The sequence below is a fragment of the Varroa jacobsoni genome, unplaced genomic scaffold (genome assembly GCF_002532875.2).
Source record: "Varroa jacobsoni isolate VJ856 unplaced genomic scaffold, vjacob_1.0 scaffold_530, whole genome shotgun sequence".
Classification (NCBI taxonomy): domain Eukaryota; kingdom Metazoa; phylum Arthropoda; class Arachnida; order Mesostigmata; family Varroidae; genus Varroa; species Varroa jacobsoni.
In genome coordinates, this window is record NW_019213432.1 from 61,977 (window position 1) to 86,708 (window position 24,732).

The 24,732-nt window shown below is 42.7% G+C and overlaps 1 protein-coding gene across 3 annotated transcripts in view; it reads right to left on the reverse strand.

Moving 5' to 3' along the window:
- Window positions 1-377: 377 nt before the first annotated feature.
- The window catches only part of LOC111261186 (uncharacterized), a 43,723-nt gene continuing 19,368 nt past the window's right edge, over window positions 378-24,732 (reverse strand). For 2 of the 3 annotated variants that reach the window (XM_022834484.2, XM_022834485.2), the window contains 21 exons: window positions 24,282-24,642; window positions 24,059-24,169; window positions 22,850-23,776; window positions 22,438-22,608; window positions 21,580-21,712; window positions 21,049-21,313; window positions 20,626-20,775; window positions 18,942-19,394; window positions 14,328-14,591; window positions 13,300-13,686; window positions 11,094-11,345; window positions 9,450-9,617; window positions 8,281-8,489; window positions 7,554-8,097; window positions 7,060-7,286; window positions 4,460-4,735; window positions 3,676-3,783; window positions 3,232-3,447; window positions 2,593-2,817; window positions 1,755-2,346; window positions 378-1,114 (listed from right to left, as the gene is read on the reverse strand). In XM_022834484.2, the coding sequence (XP_022690219.1) occupies window positions 1,044-1,114; window positions 1,755-2,346; window positions 2,593-2,817; window positions 3,232-3,447; window positions 3,676-3,783; window positions 4,460-4,735; window positions 7,060-7,286; window positions 7,554-8,097; window positions 8,281-8,489; window positions 9,450-9,617; window positions 11,094-11,345; window positions 13,300-13,686; window positions 14,328-14,591; window positions 18,942-19,394; window positions 20,626-20,775; window positions 21,049-21,313; window positions 21,580-21,712; window positions 22,438-22,608; window positions 22,850-23,776; window positions 24,059-24,169; window positions 24,282-24,642 (6,110 nt within the window). In that variant the 3' untranslated portion in view covers window positions 378-1,043. The remainder of the gene's footprint in view (window positions 1,115-1,754; window positions 2,347-2,592; window positions 2,818-3,231; window positions 3,448-3,675; window positions 3,784-4,459; window positions 4,736-7,059; window positions 7,287-7,553; window positions 8,098-8,280; window positions 8,490-9,449; window positions 9,618-11,093; window positions 11,346-13,299; window positions 13,687-14,327; window positions 14,592-18,941; window positions 19,395-20,625; window positions 20,776-21,048; window positions 21,314-21,579; window positions 21,713-22,437; window positions 22,609-22,849; window positions 23,777-24,058; window positions 24,170-24,281; window positions 24,643-24,732) is intronic. The other variant, XM_086968598.1, reaches the window with a different exon arrangement.

Genomic DNA, 24,732 nt, shown 5'->3' on the forward strand with positions numbered 1-24,732 from the left:
CTGACGCTCAAGATTAACGGAAATATTTTTGGGATGGTAAAATATGTTACGGGGTACAAGGTTGGCTGGTTGTATTGTATATTTTACCTCATTGTATATATGTATATATACCGTTATTGTGTAGGATGTGTAGAACGATGAACGGTTGCTATTTTTCCTCCACCGCTCAATTTCGTGTTTTCAATCAGTTAGTCGACGACGGCCTTCATAAACAAATTACGATGTGCTAATATTATCATTATCATCACTACAGTGATTAGAGTGATTGATCTTCTTATTACTATAATCGTTACTATTATTACAGTGTACTACGTCGTTTATTGTAGTTCTAACTTTCAATTGTAATAATAGTTTTACCGTAATAATAACAATGGATATCATCATCATCATCGTAGTGTTATTAATAAGAATAATTATAATAAACAATACCTCATGAAACATGCGACCGAAGTTCCTTGCTCGCGGTCACGTCTAAACAAGGCAGTCAATCAGCAGTCGTGAATTATAAGTTACTCAACACTTTATCGTCATTTTTTTCTATCTGTCTTTTCATATCCATTTCGTACTAATATTAACTGTTCCAGTCGGTTTTTATCTTCATTTCATTAAATCTTTTCGTATTTGTCTCTCTATCGCTCGCTCGCTCTCTCTCTCTCTCTCTCTCTCTGTCTCTTTCTTTGTTTTGTGTTACTTCTCCTAAACTTTTTTCGTCGTCATATCAGAAAGTGCAGAAAATCACTTAAACTCGCTCGCTTAGTATCGGTCAGGAAAGCCTGTAGTAGCAGGTTCTCGGACCAAGACCTCCAATAGCCGCCACTTTTTTTCGGTCCTAGTGTCTCCTTTTTTCTTGGTGTTGCCTCACAAAGAGCTATCAAGCGACCCAAAACATTCCCTAGGGATGTATCGTCCTCAGTTGGAAGCATAAGATTATCTTCGGATGCTTTCACTTTTGCAGGCGTCGAGATAAATGAAGGTGCGATGCTCGCCTTCGTCACATTTATAGGCAAAGCGGCAGTTGCACGTTGTGGTCTGGGGATTAGCGCTCACCATTGCGGTTGGGGCTGAGGATGGGACTCAACTCGGTGGGCCATTTCTGGGTCCATACTGCCTCTACCTAAAGACGATCCAATGCAAACAACAGGAGAAAACGCACTCGTGTTATTTTTGACTATTCACGTATTAAAGAAAGATCGTGTATTCATTATACGGAGTGCTTTGGAAAAAACAAACAACATAGATGATCGTACAGAACAGCGACCGATCGAAGGTGATTGACTGGATGATTGTGAGACCCGACGCATCGCGTTTATCAATCAAAACTTTATCAATACCAAGCTTTTCATTTACTTTGTTGTGTTCAAAAGAATGGTGTACATGCTTTCGTTAGAGAAATCAACAAATCTGCTTTACGTATTCTTTAATTTGCTTTAGCGCTTTCCAATAGGAGCCGCAAAATTCGCAACGTATATAATCCAAAAGTCGGCCCCTCTTACACTGAAGTTGTGTTTTTTAAATTTTTTGATGCTCCTGTTGCGGATTTCGGCGAACTTATTTGACGAATTACTAACGGCATCAATGTGAATATGAAAAAAACAAGCTTTTTTTTTTATAGATTGTCGTTTACTATGTGTTTATCCACATATTTATAATAGACATATTCCCAATAAAGATTGCCCCGTCAAGGCTGGCTATCGATCCAATTACGAACTGATAAGATGACCTATCTGTGAAATATAGAAGACATAGGAACAGACCGTGTTGAGGCCGTTGTCCTTGCATGTTCTGTCCTCCGGAATCCCTAGAATCTCTGTAGCCTTGTGGGTCTCGGTGTGCTACTGAACCGCCAGTATTGTTTGCGTTATACCCGTAACCGCCCTGACCGCCTTGACTCGCTTGTCCCGGTGGACCTTGAGAACCTTGTACCTGCTGGGATCCACCAGGGTTGGGTCGTGGAGGAAAAGGCCCTCCACCTCCCTGGTAATCACTTGGTCCTCGTGGGGGTCCTCGCCGCGAATCGTAATAAAGATCACCTTCGTGCATGGGATCACCTTGCCGACCATGCGTATCATGTTCAGGGTGACCGGATGGTGGATGTTGACTGTGATATTGAGGCCCGCCATGGCTCATGTGTCCGCTCCTCGGTGGGCCTCGCATTGGTGGCCCCATACCGCCTCTTTGGTCAGGGTAATTAGGTGGTGGATCTGCGAGGAAATTCGATGGCACAAGACCCCGGACGCCTCTAAGTTCGGCCATGTAGAAGCCGTCTTCGTCCATGTCACCAAGAACAACGAGAATATCACCCGTTTTGAATGACAACTCCATTTCGGCATCCGCGTTTGGTGACAACTACCACGCGTGAGAGTGAAACAACGTTAATTTGCAATCAAGAAAATGTGTATATAGGGAAAGATGCTTGCAATGAAAGTTCAATTTGGGTCTCGTGTCATTGTGGTTAGCAGACATCTTTTGGAAATAGCAGATTTACCGACAAGGTCGATGAAATAATGCATTTTAAACCATTTTTTCAAGAGATAATCGCGAATTCCCAAAAAACGATGGAGGGGATGGAGTAAACAGAGTCACGTTTCTTACCGATGGGTCATAATCGTAAAGTGCTATCATCCTCCGGCGTGGTCCTTGGCCTCCAGGTGGTCGATTGTGCGCTTGACTGAGCTGTTGGAAGTGCGGCCGGCTTTGACCTGATTGCCCGCCTGCGTACGGGCCCTGGACCTCGGACACCATATTGCAGGGAACTAACCCCATTCGCCCATTTAATTCTCCGCGATAGAAGCCGTCGTTATCTTTCTCGCCGTAAACCTGTGAGGCAGTGAACGACAAATAGACATTTTGAGATAATCGAAAGTGCAGTGAGCTCTATAAAATAATTTTCCAGCTTAGATATTTTGAACGCTTTGTCACTTGGAAATACACAGTTACGTTGGGGGCAAAACATACACGACAAATCTAGCTACGAACGGAAGATGTGTAATGTGCCACATATCGAGTTTTGAATGATTTCAACTGTAGTACTGTGTAAAATATAAGAACAGTTTCTAAGCGTGCAATAACCTAAATCACTTACCTTTAAGAACTTTATATATATATATATGTAACATAGCGTATATTACTGATACACGGCTATATAAATAAAAATATAACTGTAGCAAAATCTTGAAATGATTTCTAGAAGCTCATACGAACGGCAACGTCTTTATGTAATGAAAAACTTACCCGAATTACTTGACCCTCCTTGAAGGGCAATTCCTCATGTGCAGCATCTGGATTGGGCGACATCGTCAGGGGGTTGTAATCGAATAGCGCCATAAACCACCGACTTCGTTGTCCACCCGTAGGGCCGCTATGGCCCATCATTATCCCCGCTCCTCGACCTCGCGGACCCATGCCCCTCCGGAGCCCCGGCGATATCGGTCGCCGGAGCTCGTTATGCTGAAAATCAACAGCCTTGATTTGGTAAAGTTTGACTTTTTTCTCGAAATAAAATTGATTACTAATGTTAGCCTTTTTTTCGGTATATAAAGTGCTTCGCAAATCTCGAATGATGCTGGAGACGTAGTTGCCGTAAGTGATACGTTGCAGCAGACAACATCGGTATTGAAAGATGTGCCTAGCAGATATTTGCGTAATGAGCAAGCAAACACTACGAAATTTGTGTACCTTGTCGAACTCCTCCTCCGAGTAACTGTCTACGACGGAGCGATCTTTGGTGACTTCAATCGCCGGGACCGCTCCAGACGCAGAAGCCGATAATGCGGGATTCAAAACCTACAAATTTCATTCAATATGTCACAAAAGCAGGATGAGTATTATGTATATGCGTAACTTCATCGCAGCTTTTCTTTTTTTTATTAGAAAGTACGAATCTTCAAACAAAGTAACCATATTTACCGAATTTATAGGGTATATGGGTAGGTGTTTAGAGGGTAGAGCAGAAGGAGTGGCAATTTTTTTTAACAAGTTAGCTAACAGCATTGAGTCGTAATAGAAATCTACGTGGATTGAAGTTATAATAGTCGTATAAAAGCTAAAGAAAATATACCTATTATCATTTCCTCTAAGGATCATCATTTCTCTAAAAGGTGAGCTTAAAAGCTTAAAAAAAATTGAATAAAAATTTGATAATGCCCCTGTGGTATTGAAACAAATTGGAAATTCCGCATGACAGTCAGGACATGACAACGAAATTGAAAAATACGAGTGACTTCGACCCCCCAATCCCTCGTTCTCTAAAGTTGTTTTTTTGCGATTTTCCCAACGTTGTTTTAGTCCACATTGGAAACTGATGTACGTTGGAAATAGCGCTTCCATATACAAATGGACATTTCCATATGGAAGATTGTTAGTTCATAAGTTATTCATAACCTTACGTTAAGTTTAGTAGGTTACTCTTATCGATAAGAAATAGGCATGCTCTTAAATATAAAAGGAAATCTTTTTCTACCTGGGGGTAGATTTCTTTGTCCGAGAGGCACTCTTCCGGCTCGAGCACAAGTTGACCCGCAGAGTTCCGTTTGGGTCCGTGCGGCCCTAACCGCACGGCCACTTGCGGGGGTGAGGCACCATAGCCCGTTGTTTGCTGCAGCCGGCCCTGGGGCCCAACTAACCTTCGGCCAGGTACACCGACGCCGACGGGTCCTGTTCCATTAATGCGGCGTCCATACTCATCCACCACGTCCGACTCTGAATACGATTCGTCCATGCGCAACATCTGCTGTTCCTGCAAGGACGTCAATATTGATTCTTCTTTGCACAGTATTTCACACGCGTGCGTGTCTAAGGTATGAATAATACTATGGTTTCGTGAGCTCCACTGTGGCACGCAGGCGAACGCTAAAACTACCTGGATCTCCTTTTGAGGCTAAAACACTCCACTTTTAATGATCGGGCCCATAGAAAAAAAAACATTACAAAAAGTGAGTAGCATTTATGCTACGTCCAACCTCGTTGCTTCGCTATTTTGTTTCCGTGCATAAAACGCACAAAAGTGGGTACTGCTTTGTTTAGTGCAAAAAAAAAATTCGGCAGTCGGCAGCAGGAGTGAGCTAGTCAATCATCGCTGTGTATGTGAATATATGGAACATGTATGTAATACATTTGCATTGGTTTTCGTGTTCGCACGGGCTTGGCGTTTCGGAACATCTTCTTGCAGGACAAGACATATATAACGATATATATACACATTTTAAGCGTGAGTAGTATAACATACATCCAAAACTAAATTACAATTCATTCAAAGTCTACTATATATAGTCACTTGACTCTTCTATGCCATCAAACACGCTAGCACATTTCGTACTACAATTGATATAGATATATTTTTGACGCCACAAGTGACGCTTACGTGCATAAGCTTGATTCAACATCGTAAACAAATTCACTCAAGGTCAATACAAAGCCATGGACGGACGCAAGCGTCGGTGAAGGCTGACAAGATATCTGGACCTAGAGCCATTCACAGAACGTCCGCTTTTTCTTAAGTTTGAAATTAAAGTTAGTTTCTTTGCTATACTCTTGAAGCACGAGTGACTAACTTCTCCCCAAAAAATTCTCGACATTGATTTGTGAGTGATTCGATTAATAAACGTCCTGATAGGTCTTACATTTAGTTCTATAGCGTATGACGGTTGAAACCTTCTTGAATAAACTCGGTATAATCCAACATCACAAACAAAAAATAACTGATAAAGAAATTTGTCGTGCGCATTAGTTCTTGGCATGTCGTGTTTAGAACCTACCCTTGATACTTGCGGGCCCTTTATGAGTTTCCCCCTTGGAAGGTTATCAGACTTACTTACGACATTCCAACAGCCAAATTCGTGTTACAATAAATTTTAACCTTAGATAAGTTTCAATAAATGTTAACCCATGTGAATACATTATGCACGTAAGGACAAACAAGCATAAAGGGAGTGCTACTAACACCGATGCTAAATGGCAAACCGTATTGTGAGCTCTTTGAGAAACTTCGATCACTCGACCCAGTTCCTTCAAAGACACCTGACAAAGCAGCGCTGCGAGTTCTGTCTCTGAGTCGAGGTATGGATCGAATGAAGTTCTACAGTCGGCTCTCCGCAGGGGCACAGCTCGTCCGGATGCTGTTGGTGTGGCCACTGCTGTTGGAGCCCGATAATGGTCTTTTCGACAACATCCTAGAGACTGCACAGGAGGAATTGATTCGAAGTTTGCAGAATTCCCAAAAAGAATTGATAATGGCTAAGTAATAATAAAAGTCGATCTTGATGAGGATCATTTGTAATATGCTATAAATTGCAGTGCACAACGTACTTCAAATCAGAATTTCTTCAACCCGATGCCATTATCTAAAATTTGGATCACTGCGAGCAAAAATGATGATTAGGGCCTACTTCAAAGAAGCCCAACTGGATTTGCGCCACTTTTTTTCGTATAGTCAAAGCAATGTGTTTGCCGCATTTATCTTTAGGACGCTATGTGCGCTAGGGCGTATTAAAATGCAATTGATTTATTGCAGTACTGGATCCGCTATCCAGGAGTAGTCCTCTGAAGAATTTTCAAGCGAAAATGCTCTTCCTCTACTAACGGTACGCAGTAATAACTATATAATTCTATGACGATATTTTGCGTTTCCTTTACGAGTTTGATCTATTTTTGCTATAAATCATAAGTCAGGATCGAGCAACAAATGAAAGAGAAAAAAAGAAAACATTTTTCAGTTGGCGTAATTTAAGGTCTTTTTATAGGATTGTCTGGGGAACAAAATACACCCCTCTATCGAATTTTCTATGACTTTTTGTTTCCCTAGTTTCTAAAAAGGTACTGAACCACCAGATAGCAAACATTTCGAAAATTCATGGATCTGAGTATAGTCCAATGTACTGCTCGGAGTTGGACAACAACTATTTTTATAACAACGTTATTGCTACCTAACATTAAGGACAAAAACAAGAATAGGCTACTTACTGCATACAAGGCACAAAGGTCTCTATTGAAGTAGACGATATGACGAGCTAGCCTTCTCTGTTCTACATACAAGCATTGTAAGCAATATTGCATAGTACTTACTCTAGGCGGGAGCCGCTTGCCCTTAAGGACGTGCTCAGGTATATGACACGGAAGCGAGTCAGCCGACAACAGTGTATCAGCCTTCGTACGCACAGTGATCGTGCGCGAATTGAGCAGATGGGTAAGGGATAATAAAGCGTGATCACCTGAAGGGCTGTCAATCTGGGTCACCATACGGCCAGATGCGAAAACTGCATAGCCGCTTACAGGCAACCCAGGTTGGTCCGCTAGTTGATGGGAATCGTGTAACGACAAACATATATTAGCAAAAAGATTCTTATACCATACATGGAATACAAATACAAAAGAAAGCATCTAGATAGCAGTACAGAGCGAAGGTCGAATGTGTGTTATCATTTTAGTATTATTATTATTGTTATCATCATTGCAACTCTAACTAAAAACATATAGCATATTTGATATGACTTTCTCACTTGAGGCATAACACAATATGCAATATGTATATATATATGGATGATGATCATAATACATACGATTATTGGTTTGCTGAACCGGTAACCAGGTTACGAGGATCGTACCGTCTTGCGGCCCGGGCTCGACACGTATATCCACTGGGGGGTCGGGTATGCCTTTGGCCAATGTGCGAAATTCAACCGAACAAACCAGCGAGGATTTCTTGGTGTTCTGCACAAGCAGTTTACCCGGCCGCGCCCGTACCGATACCCGATAGACGGTATTCGGCGATAAACCTGTAATTGAATAACGGTACACTCCCGGTTTCACCAGTTTGAGGTCGACGTTGTTGACGGCAACGACGTGCTGGAAATTCGAGTTCGACGGTATCCAGCGAATTAAGGCCGATGTAGAGGTTATGCTAGCGGCCTTGACGAAGCTCGGCGCCAGCGGGATGTTCTTGCCAATAACAATTGTGCATGCCGCGTCCCTGGAGTGATGTCCACTGACCAGCACGGATCGCACCGACACACGGTGCGGTATAGAGGAGTCTACGCTCTCTACGAGGGCACGAGTGCGTTCGCCAGCACGGATGACCGCGCGCAGCTCGCCATCTACGTACACCTATCGAACAGTTGGAATAGAACGGATGAAAAAGAAAGCGGATTGAGATGCGCGACATGAAAACTGCACGCACACTAACCGACGAAGTACGGTATGTTTTAAAAACTCGTTCCGCTTAAGTGCAATACACACAGTCGTTTGATGAAGGTTCTGGCACTTCAGATCAGCTAATTTTCTACTTACCTGATAGCTCTCTAAGGAGCCGAGCACCACGTCCGGGGGTAGCCAGCCAATCAGGATGCTCTTGTTCAGCTGGCGTTCCAACACGAGGCGCTGCGGCGCCGGCACTACAAATTGGGGTTTGAGCCTACCGCTCGGGTAGTGTGGCAGCGCTCCGTCCATTTCTGTAAAACTTTCCTCATCACCGCCAGGCTCGTCGTCTTCCTCCATGTCTACAAAAAGCAACAAATTTGGGCTGTAAAAACGAAGAAATACGCGACAATTTTCGACCACCGAGAAAATAATGAAAATTTATGTATATTCATATAGGGTCTTTCGAGGCAAAAGTATTTCAGTGAAGCGTTTGCTTGAAGACAAATTTCAGTGGTTAGAATTAACCAAAATTCATCTTGCCATTTCGATGTCCTGATGCGTAGGAGAAAGGTTTGTATATACGCCACATCAGAGCATCTAGACGGCAAGATTAATTTTTGTTAACTTTGGCCACTGAAATTCGGCTTCCAACAATACGCTTTACGTGTTTTAGCTATTCTATATTAATGACAATAATTTGTTGTAATAAGAAGAGGATCGAAATCGTGTTGAACCAATATTTGCGTGCGGTTTACGATTCTCTGCCATTATCTACTTAATATCTAATGACACGTAGGCACAGTCCTTCTGTCCTGAATCAGGTCTCGTAGAGTTTTATTCGAAGGGCTTCTACACATTCAAAATAGGCGATTAACTGAAAATTTTGTTCAGGAGCTAATTTATCATCATTGCGAGCGATTTGTTCAGTAGCCGCTGAGAATATCTGAAACGTTTGTAGGTTTTCAAAATAAAAATCTTAACATTTTTTGCAATCGAGAGGTAAATAGTGATTTCTATGATTGGTTTACTATGGCGATATATAACCGGGGGGGAATACTTTAACTGCAAAAAGGTAACTTGCGCTAAACTAAAACAATATTTTAACGAAAGGGTCGAATAATCCCCGAGTAGACGGACGGATTTACGTGAATCGAATTTAATTAACCGTACAGTTGCAATAGAATACCGAAACTAACGTAATAAAGGAAAATAATTAATTTTCAGGAGGACTGAAGTTGTAAAAATAGACATATTTAGTTAATTAATATAACTCTATTGTTATATAATGACTTTTGAGAATTGAACATTTATTATATTACCGATGTAACCATTCATTCGGTGGTAATCTTCTGGTGCGATCCTAACTGGAGGATCGACAACGTATTGTCCCTCATCTGGGGTCATATACGTGGTTCCGGCCACGCTACTTTCGTCTGAGTCGCGATAACAATACAAAACTGTAGTCTGAAACTGGAACAGGTCTTCCCCTATGAGAAAAACGACTTGTATTAGATGAATGCATTTATAAAAGCTACCATTTTTATCAATCGAACAAAAAAATCATTCATCATCATCATCATCACTTCGAATTGGATTCAAATTAAATAAGAAGTTCCATAATATGTTAGTTCCATAATATCAGCCACTGGTCGAGTTGCCGTTTTTTTTTCTGTCGTTCAATTGATAGTTCACTATATCTGTCATATATATATATATATATATATATATATATATACATATATATATATATATATATATAGAGCTGCTAATTGTTTGCTCGTCACTTGTGCATTATGTACCACATGTATACTTTATTTCGCTCTAGGCTAAAGCCTACTCGCATTAGCCCTACTTGATGTCTGCGTCTAGAACTCGATTACTCCGAATATGCCGAAAATACCGTATTGAAAAGATCGACCAGCTTATTTGTTTGTTGTATCTAGATAACGTCATTTTATACCTACTCCATTTACTACCACCGGTGTAGAACGAGATGCCAGAAAATGTCATTGAGCTTTGTTGTCAACTAACGCCTATTCACGAAAATATCACGCTCACAAATGGCGTGATATTTTCCACTTTGGCCCCAATGCTTGGGGTGTTGCTATGGCAATTTTTTTTCCCAAGATAATGTATTGTATGTAAACGCTGGACCTTTTCGAGTCCCTATAAATCCTTATGATTGCATATATCCTTAGCAAATGTACTAGAACACAGCGTCAAATACAAAATTTGCCTTTTGCCTATGTCATTTTTTGAGACATGTGCGGTCACTTGAAATACTTGACGATGTAGGTATATCCTATATTTTTCCGGAAAAGGCTTTAGGGTCGAGCAGCTTCCCCTCAAAACAGTCTTCCCTTACATAACGTAATTCAGTACAAACCATTTTCGTCATATAGTTGCTCTGTCTAACATATTTTTGGAATCGACGCATTTTATTTTGCCCCCAAACGACAAGCGGTCTATTCTTAAGCTTATTGACAGGTGTTCGGGTTCAGTGTACGTTCCCTATATTTTAAATTTATTGTCGAAATCTTAAAAACAGCCGATTCGTCTTAATCTTAAGTAATTTTGTTCTTCCTTCAGCAGTGAACATTGTCAAGTCCAACTTTGCGACGTGGGTCACATTATCGGGGGGCGACATCGTATCCCCGAAAACGGCTTCAGCACCAGTTTACTGATCTACTTACTCTCGCTTGCCATAATCAGATGGCTATCATGAAAATAGGTGGTGAAATACGCGGGTGTGGCTCACGGCGAAGATCTGCTAAGTGTACCATCAAAGCTAACCAAAACTGAGACAAGAGGACCGAGTGAAACATCCACTATACGATATAAGCTCACAGATTGGCTCTATACAATCATGTTGTCGAGATGGAATTGTACCGTTTCAGCATTCACTGATAATGAGACAAATTACTTGAATTTTGTTATACAATAAGAAGAAAGCATTACTTCACCTGTAAGTTTTTCGATGAAATTAGACGGCACGAGGCCCCTCTGGCCATCGAGAAGCTCTCCGTTATAGAAGCCATCCTCATCGATTTCGCCAAATATGAGCACATACTCGCCAGCAGAGAGCGCTAGTTCTGCTTCCGGATTTTCATTTGGTGACTGTTTCAATGGATCGTAGCTATAGCGTGCTAAATAAACTCGACAGCGCCCTCTGCCGGGAATTTCTACATAATCCACAGACTCTACCCCTAAATCGTCTACAAATGCAAAAATTCACAAAACGAAAAAACATTTATGAGCGTATGTATACATGCATAGGTAAAACGCATTCACAATCCGATTGTCTTTTCTGCTATTTTTATAGAATATACGCACCAGTTTATCTATTTTGCTTGCTTTCATCGTATTGAATATACAGCATCTAAACAGAGAATTTTTTGCTCTGTATATAAGACGGCATTCAAGCAACAACAATGACCTTAACCAAATGTTCTACGTACACTAGAAGTGTCATTGTTGAAAGAATATAACTACCATCTACCGCAATTCATAACCTAACTAAACGACTCAACAATCATTTTTAATATATTCTCTTTTTAATCCAAAACCATTTCTGTACAGCAGTCGAACATCAAGCCACATTGGTGGGTGTAAATTCGTTCAAGTGTCGCTTAAATACCCTACATGTACACAAGAAATTGCAACCGAAACCCAACGTAGTGCTGATAGCAGGCCGAAAATTCCAAAGATGCAAACGCTCAAAAAGTTTAGAAGGTACAAAAAGGCACAAAGCCAAGAAATCGAACTAGGTGATCTAGTTGGCGATAGACATTCTACTCTTTAAAACGGCTGTTAACTTCCGTAACAGAAAGAACGCATGAATGGATTTTGCGCCATTTGGATAAATTTTCAGTAAAAAAATTTTGGATAAAATCGGCTAAAATCTTTCGATTTCCTCAGCAAAAGTCTTCCTTGGATTTTTCAAAATCTGTGCAAAACTTGGTAATAATGTAGACCATCTATTTTCACCGGAAAAAAGTTTTCGATCTTCAACCCGAAAAGATTGGATCGCAGCTGACCTGTACTCAAATTCCGGGCTTTATTCAGGAAGGAATTGGCTTTCGTCTTGTACCAGGGGTCATGGATCGATAAATACTTGTCATGTCAAACATGCCATCAAAATTTATATAAGGTCGTCCAGTATGAAATGATAGGAGCGTTTATTCTATATTTCAAAGTGACTTTATCTTTTTAACGACACTACTTGTTTTTCTCGAAATCATCTGTGGCTGCTGTATTCTATACTCTTGAAGCCACAATAGCGATTGCATAGCCCTTGTGCTTGAGAAAGCATGTACTACTGGAAGCATCGTTGACTTTAAAAAAACACTCACAAACGAGTTTGAGAGCGCCTAAATGTTAGCACTACGGTCATGTAAAAACGCTATACTCGCCTTTCTTAGTTAAATAAGGCAAAAAACAGCAGGACAAGCAGGTCCTGCATGATTCCAGCCAGAATCAAAAGCGGAGACGTAGAAACGTTAACTTCTCTTTATTATCACGGTACAACAGTGACCAATTTTCATGTCGCATGATATTTGCAGCCTGTCGTATCAGTGGATTGATGCGCTTTATGCTGTCTATTTGGTATTCTAATGTGGGCGTTGATTACTACAATTGCATTATAGCACTAGCTACATTATGAGTCCTGTAGGCAATTACGGCTAATGTGTACTGCAAGTAACTGAAGAGTATGATGAACAGACTCCATATTACTCATCAGTAGAGAAGAAAGCTGAGGTCGGACAGCAACGTCCAACGTCGCAGCGGAAAAATCAAATAGAGGAACTACAATGGGAAACTTTCTGTCATCACCGTTACTCAACAGGCGTTGCTCCAACAGATTACTATTCTTGTTAGTCTTGAGAATTTTTTAATAGACAAGGCTTAACATGATACCAAAATTGCCTTTTAGAGATTTGGTGATTCGTGCACCTCAGACTTCTCCAGCAGAATGCCACGGGTAGTAATAATGCATATTCTGACTGAGACTAGAACAGCTAGGCTAGAAGAAGGTCGATAGATATACATAGCTTCGAATAAAACGGTGGGGGATACGTACATATCCCTCACCGTCTTATCGGATAAACATGCTGTTCAGCTCTCTCAAGAAGTGAATCACTCAACAACCAAACGCCATCAGTCACTCACCGTAAAAATCTTTCTGTGACATGGCACTATACGAAGTGATGACTGTGTCCGGCGTAGCAATTGCGTGCTGATACGAGCTCGGGTGCTGCACGAGCTTGTTCTGTAGGCCAAGTGGCGTTTGAGTCCGCAGTGTACCTGCAGGGGTCACTGCGGACGTGGCACAATTAACACCTGTGCTGACGCAGCGCGTCCCGCCTATGCCGGTGCCTGGCACGCTCGGTAGGTTAGACATAGCTGTGCATAATGCTGGCGGCGCTAATGGTAATGCCACGGGCTTGCCGTGCGCCGCGCAACAGGTTAAGCCGGGTGTGCCTGAAGTCCCAGGTTGGATAAGCTGAACGTGCGGACAAGTGCCGGGCGCCGGTGTCACCAGCGTGACTGTTGTCGCTGTTCACGTTGCCAAACACGTCAACGCATGTGCCATTGCCGCCACGTGTCGTTAGTAGAAAGAACAAGCACGTTTGTATTTGTATTAGTATTTTATTTGCTTAGCGATTTAAGGACTTTTTAGACAGCTTAGGGGCATTACCTTCACCCGCATGAAAAGTTTATAATAACATTAATTCATCGATATAATTATTGTTATTAACACGCTTGGCGGTACCATCGGCGTTATCGGTCTGCGAGTATTTTTAAAATCCTATTTTTTAAAGCGCATATTCATCAGCAGACTATCGTTAATATATGAAGTGAACTCGCTTTATTGGCATATGTTGCGGTATAAAAATGTTTCAAATCGGTAGTATTATAAGCGTTAGGACGAAACCTAAACTACAGCTATTAAACTAACAGGAAGAAAAATACATTGTGCCATTTACAGGTTAGTCAAGCTGAATCAGTTACTATGTATTGCGTCCATCAGGGTACTCATAGTGATGCGCCTACTTCACCAGGCTTGTAAAAAATTGTCATTTTATCGAAAACCAGCTGCGTAGAATTGCAATTCAGGCGCAAGATAGTTTGTTTTAGTAAGAAATGTGTAGTCCTAGCAATCGATTGAGTCGTCCCGCGCACAAGAAAGAACCTACCTTGTCCGGCATTCTGACAACAAAGTGGTGCCGAATTGCCAGACTGTACTGTATCTATGTGTCCGCAGATACAGGATTGCTGCTGCTGCTGCTGCTGTTGAGTTTGTAGGGCCTCTTTCTCGAGGCGTTTCCGATCTAGCTCGGCGAGTACTTTGTTGTCTTGCTCGAGTTTCTTCATCAGACCCTCCAGCTCCTGGCTGGAAACTGTATGTGGGGCGTTGCCGGCAGGTGCCTGGCCAACCGTCGGCTGTGGTTGAGGGGCTTCTGTAAAATTGGATTGGGTATCGTAAGCAAGCGAGCCGGCGAGCGGGTTAGACGAGGCGGGTGCAACGGCAGAATGCACGACGGAAAGTGGCCGGTGCTGGCATGGTGAGGTGAGAAGTTTCGTTAACTCATCATTATCATCATCAGATTCACATAGCAACCATCAATCGCCTATCCTGATTCACCATTTGCTTATCAATCATGACAACGTTGCTTTGTTTCCTGTTTCAAGCATGCTGAGATCTTGCTCCTTCTAGCCAGAAGAAGGAGCCCTCAGTCCGCGAACCCTTAGAGCGCAGTCCAATCTCAAGCTCGCGCAGACCCTAACATACACACCCACACAAATATCAACACAAGTTCCCATTCGCTAAGAAGATCACTGAGCAATTAACAGTCGTCTAATCGAAAGATGCTAGTAAAGCCTCCTCACTGAGCGCCCTTTGCTGACGGCGCTCGCACTACCGATGTTATTACTACTCGAGCAGCACGGCAAGCAATTATCAGACATATGGTGAGATATACGTATCTTCCGCAGATCTGTTGCTAATTCAATCAATCGGAAATTAAATCAGGCAAAATTGGTTACGTATTGATTTAGGGGAAGACAGAACGTTGTCTTTTCGATCAGGTATTGGGGAGTTGGGAGCTGCGTTCGTGAACAATCAAGCTCATATGACTCATTACTTCACTGGCTCCATCACTTCGGTACCGTACCAATCCAATGCAAATATAAAGTCATTCCCATGTTTGCCGCGGTTATCGATTTCTAGCCATTTTTTTTTTTAAATCTCTATGTATATATACCGATAAATTATGATACATAATGGTACACAGGTAGCAGTTTGACTACGTGAATTAATCAAGCAACCATACTCATTAAGGTGATGCTCAGCTTCTATCCTACATAACGACTCGGCATCATTATAGCATATAAGATGTCCAAATTTAAGTTAGTTCATAATCGATCAATCAGTCAATCTATTCAGTCTTGCCAATGAGGAATACGAACCGCTCAGAATCGTATCAGGCAGGGTCGGGAGGATACGTAGGAAGGATACGCGCGATCTGACCTGAAGATGTTGTATGTGTTCCATTGATCGTATCAATAATAACATGCCAGTCTCGTTCGCTGACTTACTCAAGCTCAATTCGCACACGACGCGTAGACTTCGTGAGTCATTCATTAAATGAATGACTCGCCTACAATCTAACCGAATCATCATTGACTATTGTTGCTGAAACTGTACAGCGCGTGGCATAGGTGGTTATAAATACTTGCCAGAAACCGTGTTTCCATTGAAACTTTTGCTCTTGCGCATCAATCAAACTGAAGAAATTCGGAAACCACAGAATTTCGAAGTGAAGTAAGAGGCCTATCAGTTCATTGTCGAGACTTAAGTAACGTGTCCGTGATAGCTTATTGGGTAACGTGTTAGTCTCAGGGACACGTTTTAGTGTAGGTCTGAACGCGGGCATGGACCGGCAGACGCATTGACTTCGTTTCGTGCTGGAAGCCACTCGTCAAATAGAATGCAATACCGGACGTAGTGCTTGAAGCCTAGGTAACAGTTGATAGTTAGCTAGTTTGAGTATAGAAATCTTCACTTTCTGAAACATTTAGTTTGAAGTATGAGAATAACAATTCCTTATTTAAACCTGCCACATAAAAAAAGCTCAGCGGTCGGTTTTTCAATGACGGCTGCAAATGATCTATATATTTAGATGCACACTCCTTTTAGAAGTGCACTGGCAGCTGAGTCTAAATTTACCCAGCTGGCTTTTTCGCCGTAGCAAAAGTCACATTAGCATTCGAGTATTGTTGCGAGCCTTTTCCGTTTCCATCGTTATAGTTGATGAGCCTACGCGTCGACTTTTACAACGCTAAGCTCATCGTCTGTATATCCACCCCGCTTCCGGTACAGGAAAGAGGAGATAGGAGAAAAAACGTCGAGAAACGCCACATTTGTGGCGGTCGTCTTGACAAAGAAGTTATCAGCAGGCGCTTGCAGTATCTGCGTTCTCATCACAGTTCTCTATGAATCTGGATGTCGTTATCTGAGAGACGGAATTTTTTTCTGACCGTTGCCATAGAGGATAATTTATTGATCGGAACAACTTCATTGGACATCAGAGTATTACGCTGACGAGTGATAAACAACTCGGTGCATAATGGGTCTGTTCGTTGCGCTGTTCGATTTAGTCGAGATATGGTAAAAAAATAACGGCCAGATAAGTCACACACGGCGAAATCGTTGTTGAAACCATCATATCCTCCATATATTGCAAGTAATAGAATGTCATTCCGTAGAAAATCATCATGCTCCTGGTTATAAACGTCGCTTGAGCTACCCTTGCGGTATTGCAATGCTTTTAGTGAGGGAACGATTCTCGAAATGGAAACGAAATGGTTCGTTTGATACGAATGTAGGTGGGGAAAAAAATGCCCACAGCCACGGCCGAATAAGTGAAATGTGACGGGAAATCACGTCAGAGTCTCTTTTGACTACAGATTTTGTCCGTCACGTTTGAATGTAGTTATTCTTCTTCATATTATACATACTGGGTGGCCAAAATTTATCGTTTCTAAAAGAGAAAGCCCAAGGTTTCAAATGATAGCCTCCCGGTTACTTTATTCTGATTCGGTCTTGGTCTTTTTGACAGAATGGGGTGTACTTTAGGATAAAAAAGGGAAAGAGGCCAAACATTGATTAAACATTATCAGCAAAAGACTGAAGTATGGTAAGCTCGGCCGGGTTTTAGTTCGAGTTAAACGCCCTTTACAATTACTATCACTGGGTTTTTTCCCCCCCATTATCTAGTAAAATACACGTTATTCTACAAATAAAGCTATAGGAAGCGGAAACAAAACTAGGCATAGTTAAGTTTCTCACAGGATTAAGCTACTTTTCAACGGTCTTGTGTAACGGTCCTTTCAAATCAGTTGGTTTCTGTAAGAGAGCATGCATTGACGGTTATAAAAGTCGGCTAAGCTCTTTGTCTTCTTCTAAGAACTTTTTTTTGCATTTATCTCTAAAACATATAGCATTCTATTAATGAGATGACAATTTTGAGGACCTCATCACCCCAACAATGTCAGAGTTCTGTTTCTCGTTACACTGCAAGCATGTGCTATCGCTTCTGAGATAAATGCAAAAACGCAATAGGGGCATACGCAGAATTGTTTAGCTAACTGAACAGACACGCGCACACACATACAAATCGCAGTCGTCTCAAAGTGAATCAACCAGATCAGAGGAGTAAGTCATCACTAACACAATCGAGCAGTTGATCTTCGTTGGAAACAAGAACAGGAGATAAAAGATCAATACAGATATTTTATTTAGCTGCCCCTTTAGGGAAGCACGGTTCGTCATCGCCCTTGAGCATTTCCAGCTAGCTACATCATTCAATAATGCGTAATATGGTGTCAAACAAGACTCATCATTCCTGAGAGTAGCATTGGCATCCATCATTAACAATCAATTTCGGTACGAATGTGCCACAATATATATAGAACCATAGCAATCAATGAATAGTTGGCTTGCTGCTATAGAGCTTAGCAATAAAACTCTCGATATATCCATCAGTCAGCACAAAGTAGCATCATCAGTCGTTAGGTTCAACATCGTCCAAGTGTCCATCACATTAGCAAACGGGTACAACCCGCGGTAAGGCGCTGCTACTGGATTCTAACGGAACCCCATTCATGGCAATTCGGATATGTGTGGGGCAGGAAAAGGGCAAGCGCGCCAGCATGTGTCATTAACAAATGCTGTCCTAATTAATCCTTTGCGCTAATCGGTTGTAGAGGTGTTGCTTTGAGTGTACCTAAACGCGTGCGTGGAAAAGCGTGGGTTAACGATTTCAATCCAGAGTAGAACTCCCATATCATTCAAACAGCAGAGAGCAAAAATGAGTATTCAACCCACATTAAACGCACCACTGTACCATGGAAGCGAGTGAGCCAGCCAGCCAGCCAGCCAGCCACCGTTTATTATTAACCCTAAAATTACAGTCATCGCCCCATTTTTGTTTAAAATAATACAAGCATGAACGGCTTATGTTGTTGTTGCTGTTTTTGTGTTTATTACATATTTATTACCTGCTGATACCGGCCTCGTTTATCAGTTTGTTCGACTTCTTTTCACGCATAGATCAATCACTGCGATTACTGCATTTGCGAGAACATGCCTGCATGAACAGCGTCCATTCCTCATCATTACCATCATCAGTTTCACGAGCACCATTCAGCGGTGTGTCAACGGGCATTCGAGCGAGTGAATCATTATCTTTGTTTGACTTTATTTTTTTCGGTTGATAGTAGAAGACGAAACACGCTTGCGCCCTTACTTTTGACGGCCCGAGGCCTGTGGATCACCTGGGCCTGTTGCCCGGTTTCAACAACTCCGGCAGAGCTGATCATCTGGCCAGATCCGACAGTCAAGGCACCTTGCTCTGCGAGCGTCACCACGTCCCCGCGGAGCGTTCCTGCAGCTCTTGTGGAGGACGAAGGGCCTACTATGCCCCCGACCTGACTAGTTACAGAAGGAGTCGCCATCGCTGCCGCCGCTCCATGCGCAGAACTGGCTTGGCCTACGGCTCGATCCTTGGCTGATGCTGACGTTCCGCTCAGGCCCATTGAGTCTGAGCCGATCGGGCGCTCAACTGGATGGTCATACCCAAGCCCGTCCGGAATCAGATGGTGCTCTGACATGGAGCGGCGGCGCTGTTCGCGGGAAATATTTGGTAACAGGCGGCGGGAGCGCGCCGAAGGGATTCGTTCGAGACTGTGAGATATTTTGTCTAAAATCAAGGATCAAAAGCAGAGCAATACAACAAGACGTGCCGCAAAAAACGCGACGAGCTGTGAGCAAGTAGCGTACCCATTTTTTCGTCGCCACGTAACTTGTCGACATTAAAAGGACCTTTTTTCAAGTTACTTAGAAAACTACCCAATCAGCAGCTGCCTTTTTCGTTCAACCCATCTTCTTCGTAATGGACTAATTTGTGATTGGCAACTGGAATTAAAAATTTCCGAAGCGTGCCTGTGGACAAATTCATTTCCTAAAGCCGCAGCTTTAGATCTGATTTAATTTGGCCAAACGTGAGTTTAACCCAGACCCTGTGTAAATGACCGTGCAGCCTATGCTTGAACCTCACTCAAGATACATACAATCTTACAGCTGAGCCGGCAATAGATATTTACTGGGATTTATCTTATTAATGAGAGGCTGTAGTTCTGTGTGAAAGAAATTTAGGTTTGCCTTCGACTCTGCCGAACGATAATGCTTACATAAGGTGTTATTCCATGTTGTTATAGTTAATCCTATCTCGGTTAATCGCATGTAAGTTCTATTCGAAGTTCAGCTTCAACGAAGAGTTTTGAAGAAAACGTTTTTTACGTGATGATCAGGCAGACGCTAATATCTTGTAATCGTTTGAAATAATGTGGCTGACGATATATGAATAGCTTTCTACGAAATTCGCATCCGACGACTGGCACGGAGGGAGCTGACACCAAACGGCAAGCTACCACAAATGGAAGAATTAAATAGAAAAGGCTTATAGTTTGATAATGGTCTCAGTACATCCGTATATAAGCCTAAAGTAGAAAATCATTGTTTTTTTTATTTTATTTAAATATAGCTGTAAATTTAGAACATGTCACAAAAGATATAGACTAACGAAAGCAGAAAAACTACCGAAATCCTGCTCAAGGCAGATGGCAATTTCTTCTGGATCGGTTTAGCCTGACCGTTAGAGGGGACGATCTGTGTAAAACGTTTCATTCGTTTACCACCATGAACTCTGATTGCCTAATCAGTTTCCTTTGAAGTAAAACTTTATGATTGAAGAAAAAATATTTATTCTCCAATAAAGTCCAACAGGCATACTATGTATTATTGAACGGAATGAAAAAACTGCTATGTATCAAAGTCTGGGAAATGTTCGAAAACACCAACACCCAGAGTAGACATTATTCTCAGTTTATAAGTAAATTATGTTACATGCAAAAAAATCTATTTAAGCATACTTGATGAACGCGGTTTCGCACGGTCTAATTCTTCGAGAAGACGGTTATCCTGCTCAATTTTGCTCAGGAGTCGATCCTCGTCTGTCTTGCTATAGTCCTTACAGTCTTTGTATTCTAAAGAGGTGCCCCGTCGGAGGATGCGCCCAACATCTGAAATTTCGATCGTATTCAGTCACTCAGCCAATTTAGTGCTTCGTCTCTTATAGCGTGTGTAGTAGCAGTAAAAGAGAAGAATTGAACAACGTAATAAAAATAGAGGATAGGAAATGCGTTGATACGAAATATGGTGGCATAAGTAAATGTTTTTCCATATACACTACCTTGTTGCTCACTATGGCCATTGTGCAAAAAGAATTCAAGTAGATTTACATTTAGATAAGGAATCTAAATGTGAACTAATCAGTTTGGTTTTTCGGTACTAACCCTTGGGACGGGACTCCAGCCGCACGTCCAAATCGTCGCGCGTCTGTGGTCGAAGAAGTCCCTGAGATGTGGTGGCTCTGAAATCCTGTAGCGGGGCCAAGGCAGCATCCAACAACGCGTCAGTTTCAGGGTCAGTGCCCCTATCGAGAAGTGCACGGTCATCTATAGTGTCACGTTGGTACGCCCTTCGTTCGAATGCCGAACTGCGATCGGCCATGCAGATTTTCTCTCGGAACTCACACGATCTATCCATATCGTCCATGACCTTTAGATGAATAATTAGAAGAAGATTAACGGATTCGAACACGCAGCTTCCATAAAATAATGGTAATAATATAATATTGATAATAATAAAGGCAAAGGTAACGATAAGTTGCCTTGGCATATATTACGACCACGCAATAAGTTACCTTCGCGTAGATAGAGAATCGTCTTATGTTTTAAATTGATTGACCCAAGGCTACCATATGCGAAAGACGTTATCTCATACTAGTGAGTGATTAGGTTGATCAGTAATATGTAGGGACTAACGGTGCTCTTGGCAGATACGGTGAGTGCGAGCTCGTCGGTGTCAGGAAGACCCCGCAGGTCGGACGCTGTCCTGCGGTCGCGTTCGTCGTGAGCCAGCGCAGAGCTGGCCCTTTCGCGACCCCCAAACCGTGCCCTACGACAAAGAAACATGAGACAGGGAACTGTTAAACTACTGGTCGACAGTACAAAGTACAAAGTACTTATTTTAGAGATTCCCGGCAGAGGGGATTGGTGATAGAATCCTGTGTCAGTACAAAAAAAACCGCAGCCACTGATGTAAATGATTGGTTCAAGTGAATGCCTCTACTGTAAAAATTTTTTCGAGAGGTTTGGAAAGAATTACGGCAAAAATGAGAAACAAGAGCAAGACGTTACAGCGCACGAAATTAAAATTTTTCCCTATTTCCCATCAGTTTGACAATATGCTAACTTCCAATAAATCTACACCTCACGAAAGCCGATGCTTTCATCAATGTAGACGTTATATTTATATATATAACTATATATATATATATATATATATTTGTATATATAACAAAATACGTAATGTATAGATAGACATATTTAAAACAGCAGGCTTTTTTATTTGTGTCTTCGGTTTTCTGGCGAGTTTTGCTCATTTTGCCGATTTAGCTTTAGCGCTAAACCCATTAACAGATTTCCCGTGCCGATCTCAAATATACCTTATTACATACCAGTATGAGCGATCCTTAAAAAAAGAGTGTTGTTTTTATAATGAAACGTAGATCTTCAATGGCGATGTGATAGCTTTTAACGTAAAAAGATTTGTAAGCGATCAAATTGATGGGTAGTTGTAGATTTGGTGTTAAGGTCATCTCTATATGATACCGCACATACTTTTCGAACTCTCGAAGGCGGTCGCTTTCGGCTGAACCAAACAAACGTTTTTCAGCATCAGCCAACCAAAGATCGTCGAGACAACCTTTCGCGCTGGCTACCAAGGAACTTGTTTTCGGACGCTTTTCTGAGAGAAGTCCTTCTTCTGAAGACCCGTATTGTTGTTTTACGCTATTGTAACGGACAGAATAAAAATAAATGGTAAAAAAATACTTGGAACCGCTGAGCTATATATTGATACAAATGTGCATTCTTATATTTCATGATGTGAGGAAAAGGGGATTGCTAGTTCAAATATTTTAACAATAATAAGCTACTTACACACAGCAATAGCCATCATTTGTTCAGCATGAGCAAACAAACACATCACATGCTGCAATTGCCGAATTAAGTTACAACTTGCGGCAGTTACCTTTCCTTGGAGAAATGTTGTCGGTCGTGCAGCTGTCGGGACTTCTCCCTCTGGTCAGCCAGAGATTCGATTTCGCTACGCAGCCGATCGCTGGCGGTGAGCGCCGAGTCCCCAGGTTGGTGGTCCAAAACTCCAAGAGAGCTTAGGCCTGTACTAGCTCCCAGACCTATGCTGCCTGCCGGGGCACCTGTACGTCCGCCATAGGGGCTTTTCAGCGTTGCTCGTTCAATGGCCTCCCGACGAAGCATGTCGCTGCGCTTGAGGGCCGCCGCCGGCGTTGCACTGGAGGATACTGAGCCGACGGCGGCGTGGCCCTCAGGGTGAGCGCTCCGATCGAGGGAACGTGGCTCTACGTCAAGTGTCCTGTCCCGTAGATCTTCATGGCTACGGCGCTCCAGAACCCTCGACGTGAGTCGATCTTCGTCCCTCGAATAGAGAGAAGATAGGTTCTCGGCGCTTCGCCGCTCGCTGGGCTGCGCATACCGCCCGCCGGCCACAAGGGAACCGGGCGTATGGCTTGAATGACCGGAGGGGCCAGAAGAACCCAAGATACTAGCGCTGGCTGCTCCTTCAACATCCATCTTGGCAAGGCGTGCCTCTCGCTCACGGCCACTCACGACGGTCGATGATCCATACGAGTCCATTGCTCCGCGCGAACTAAGCAATGAGCCGATCTTTCGGTGCTCCCGCTCAGCGCGTTCTCTTTCACGTAGATCTTTTTCTCTATGACTCGTGGTGATAGTTGTATCTCTGTCGCGGAATGACGTATCTGTCCTATCGAGATCGAGACGACGGTCGAATCGCGGACTTTTCGGCGCGGCCTTGGAAGCGAGGCCGTGGCTATCGCGGCTCCCAGGGCCGTTCCGATCTGCGCGCGGAGGTTCCTCATCCAGGAACTTCACCTCGCCCTTCATTGGCGAACGGTCCCTGAGAAGACAACGAGAAAAGCAAGGACTTGAGAAATGAGAAAACGAATGCAGAAAGCAATATATCACACTATTGTTCTATAGCCGCTATTGAGGCTAAGTACATAAATTACTCTTATACTGTACAGGACAATCAAATGTATAACAAGAAGACAGTTTGAGACAAAAATATACATAAGTATATACATACTTCATCTCAGACAATGCATCCTCAACCGTTTCGAATCAAATGGAGACGGTTGTTTACCCAATAGGCAACGAATCGTTCCATATCTATTCTCACCTATCAATTCGGCTGGTTGATCTAATACTGGAAGTCAGTTCTCTAGGTTTCTTGTCGGTGTATCTCAGGTCATCGGGGAGATCGCCTCCGTGGATGTCGGATCGTTTTCGACTAGAATGAAAATGACGTACGCAGATATTGCGAGATCACTGGAACATAATCAGGCTGATAACAATAATATTTAACATACTAATAGTACTACTATATTGTTATAAATAGATACCCGTCCCCAGGCTGGGTAAGTCTGTCCGGCTCCCGAAAACGAAGGTCCGAACTCGCGGCGCTCGAGAGGGGTCTGCTATAGTCAGCGGCTGATGATGCCAGACCCTTCCCGTCTCGGTCACGTCCCACATCGTCGTGGCTCCGTCGTAAAGGGTATCGATGCGTATCAGCGTGCAGATCATCTATAGATCTACCCGCTGGACGGCCGTACGGGCGACTGGTGTCCAGTTCCATCTCCAGGTCCCGTCTTTCCCGGAAATCAACAACGGACTGCGGCCGCTCAGGCAGCTCATCGCCTCCACGAAACAACAGCGATGGCGACGTCCGGCGCCCAAACTCTCCTCCGGTGCGCTGCGATTCATCTGTAAGAAGAGCATTAGAATACTTTGAACGCATACCAAATAAACTAAATGTCTTCAAGCTCGTTAAATTATATGTACAGTAAATTATAT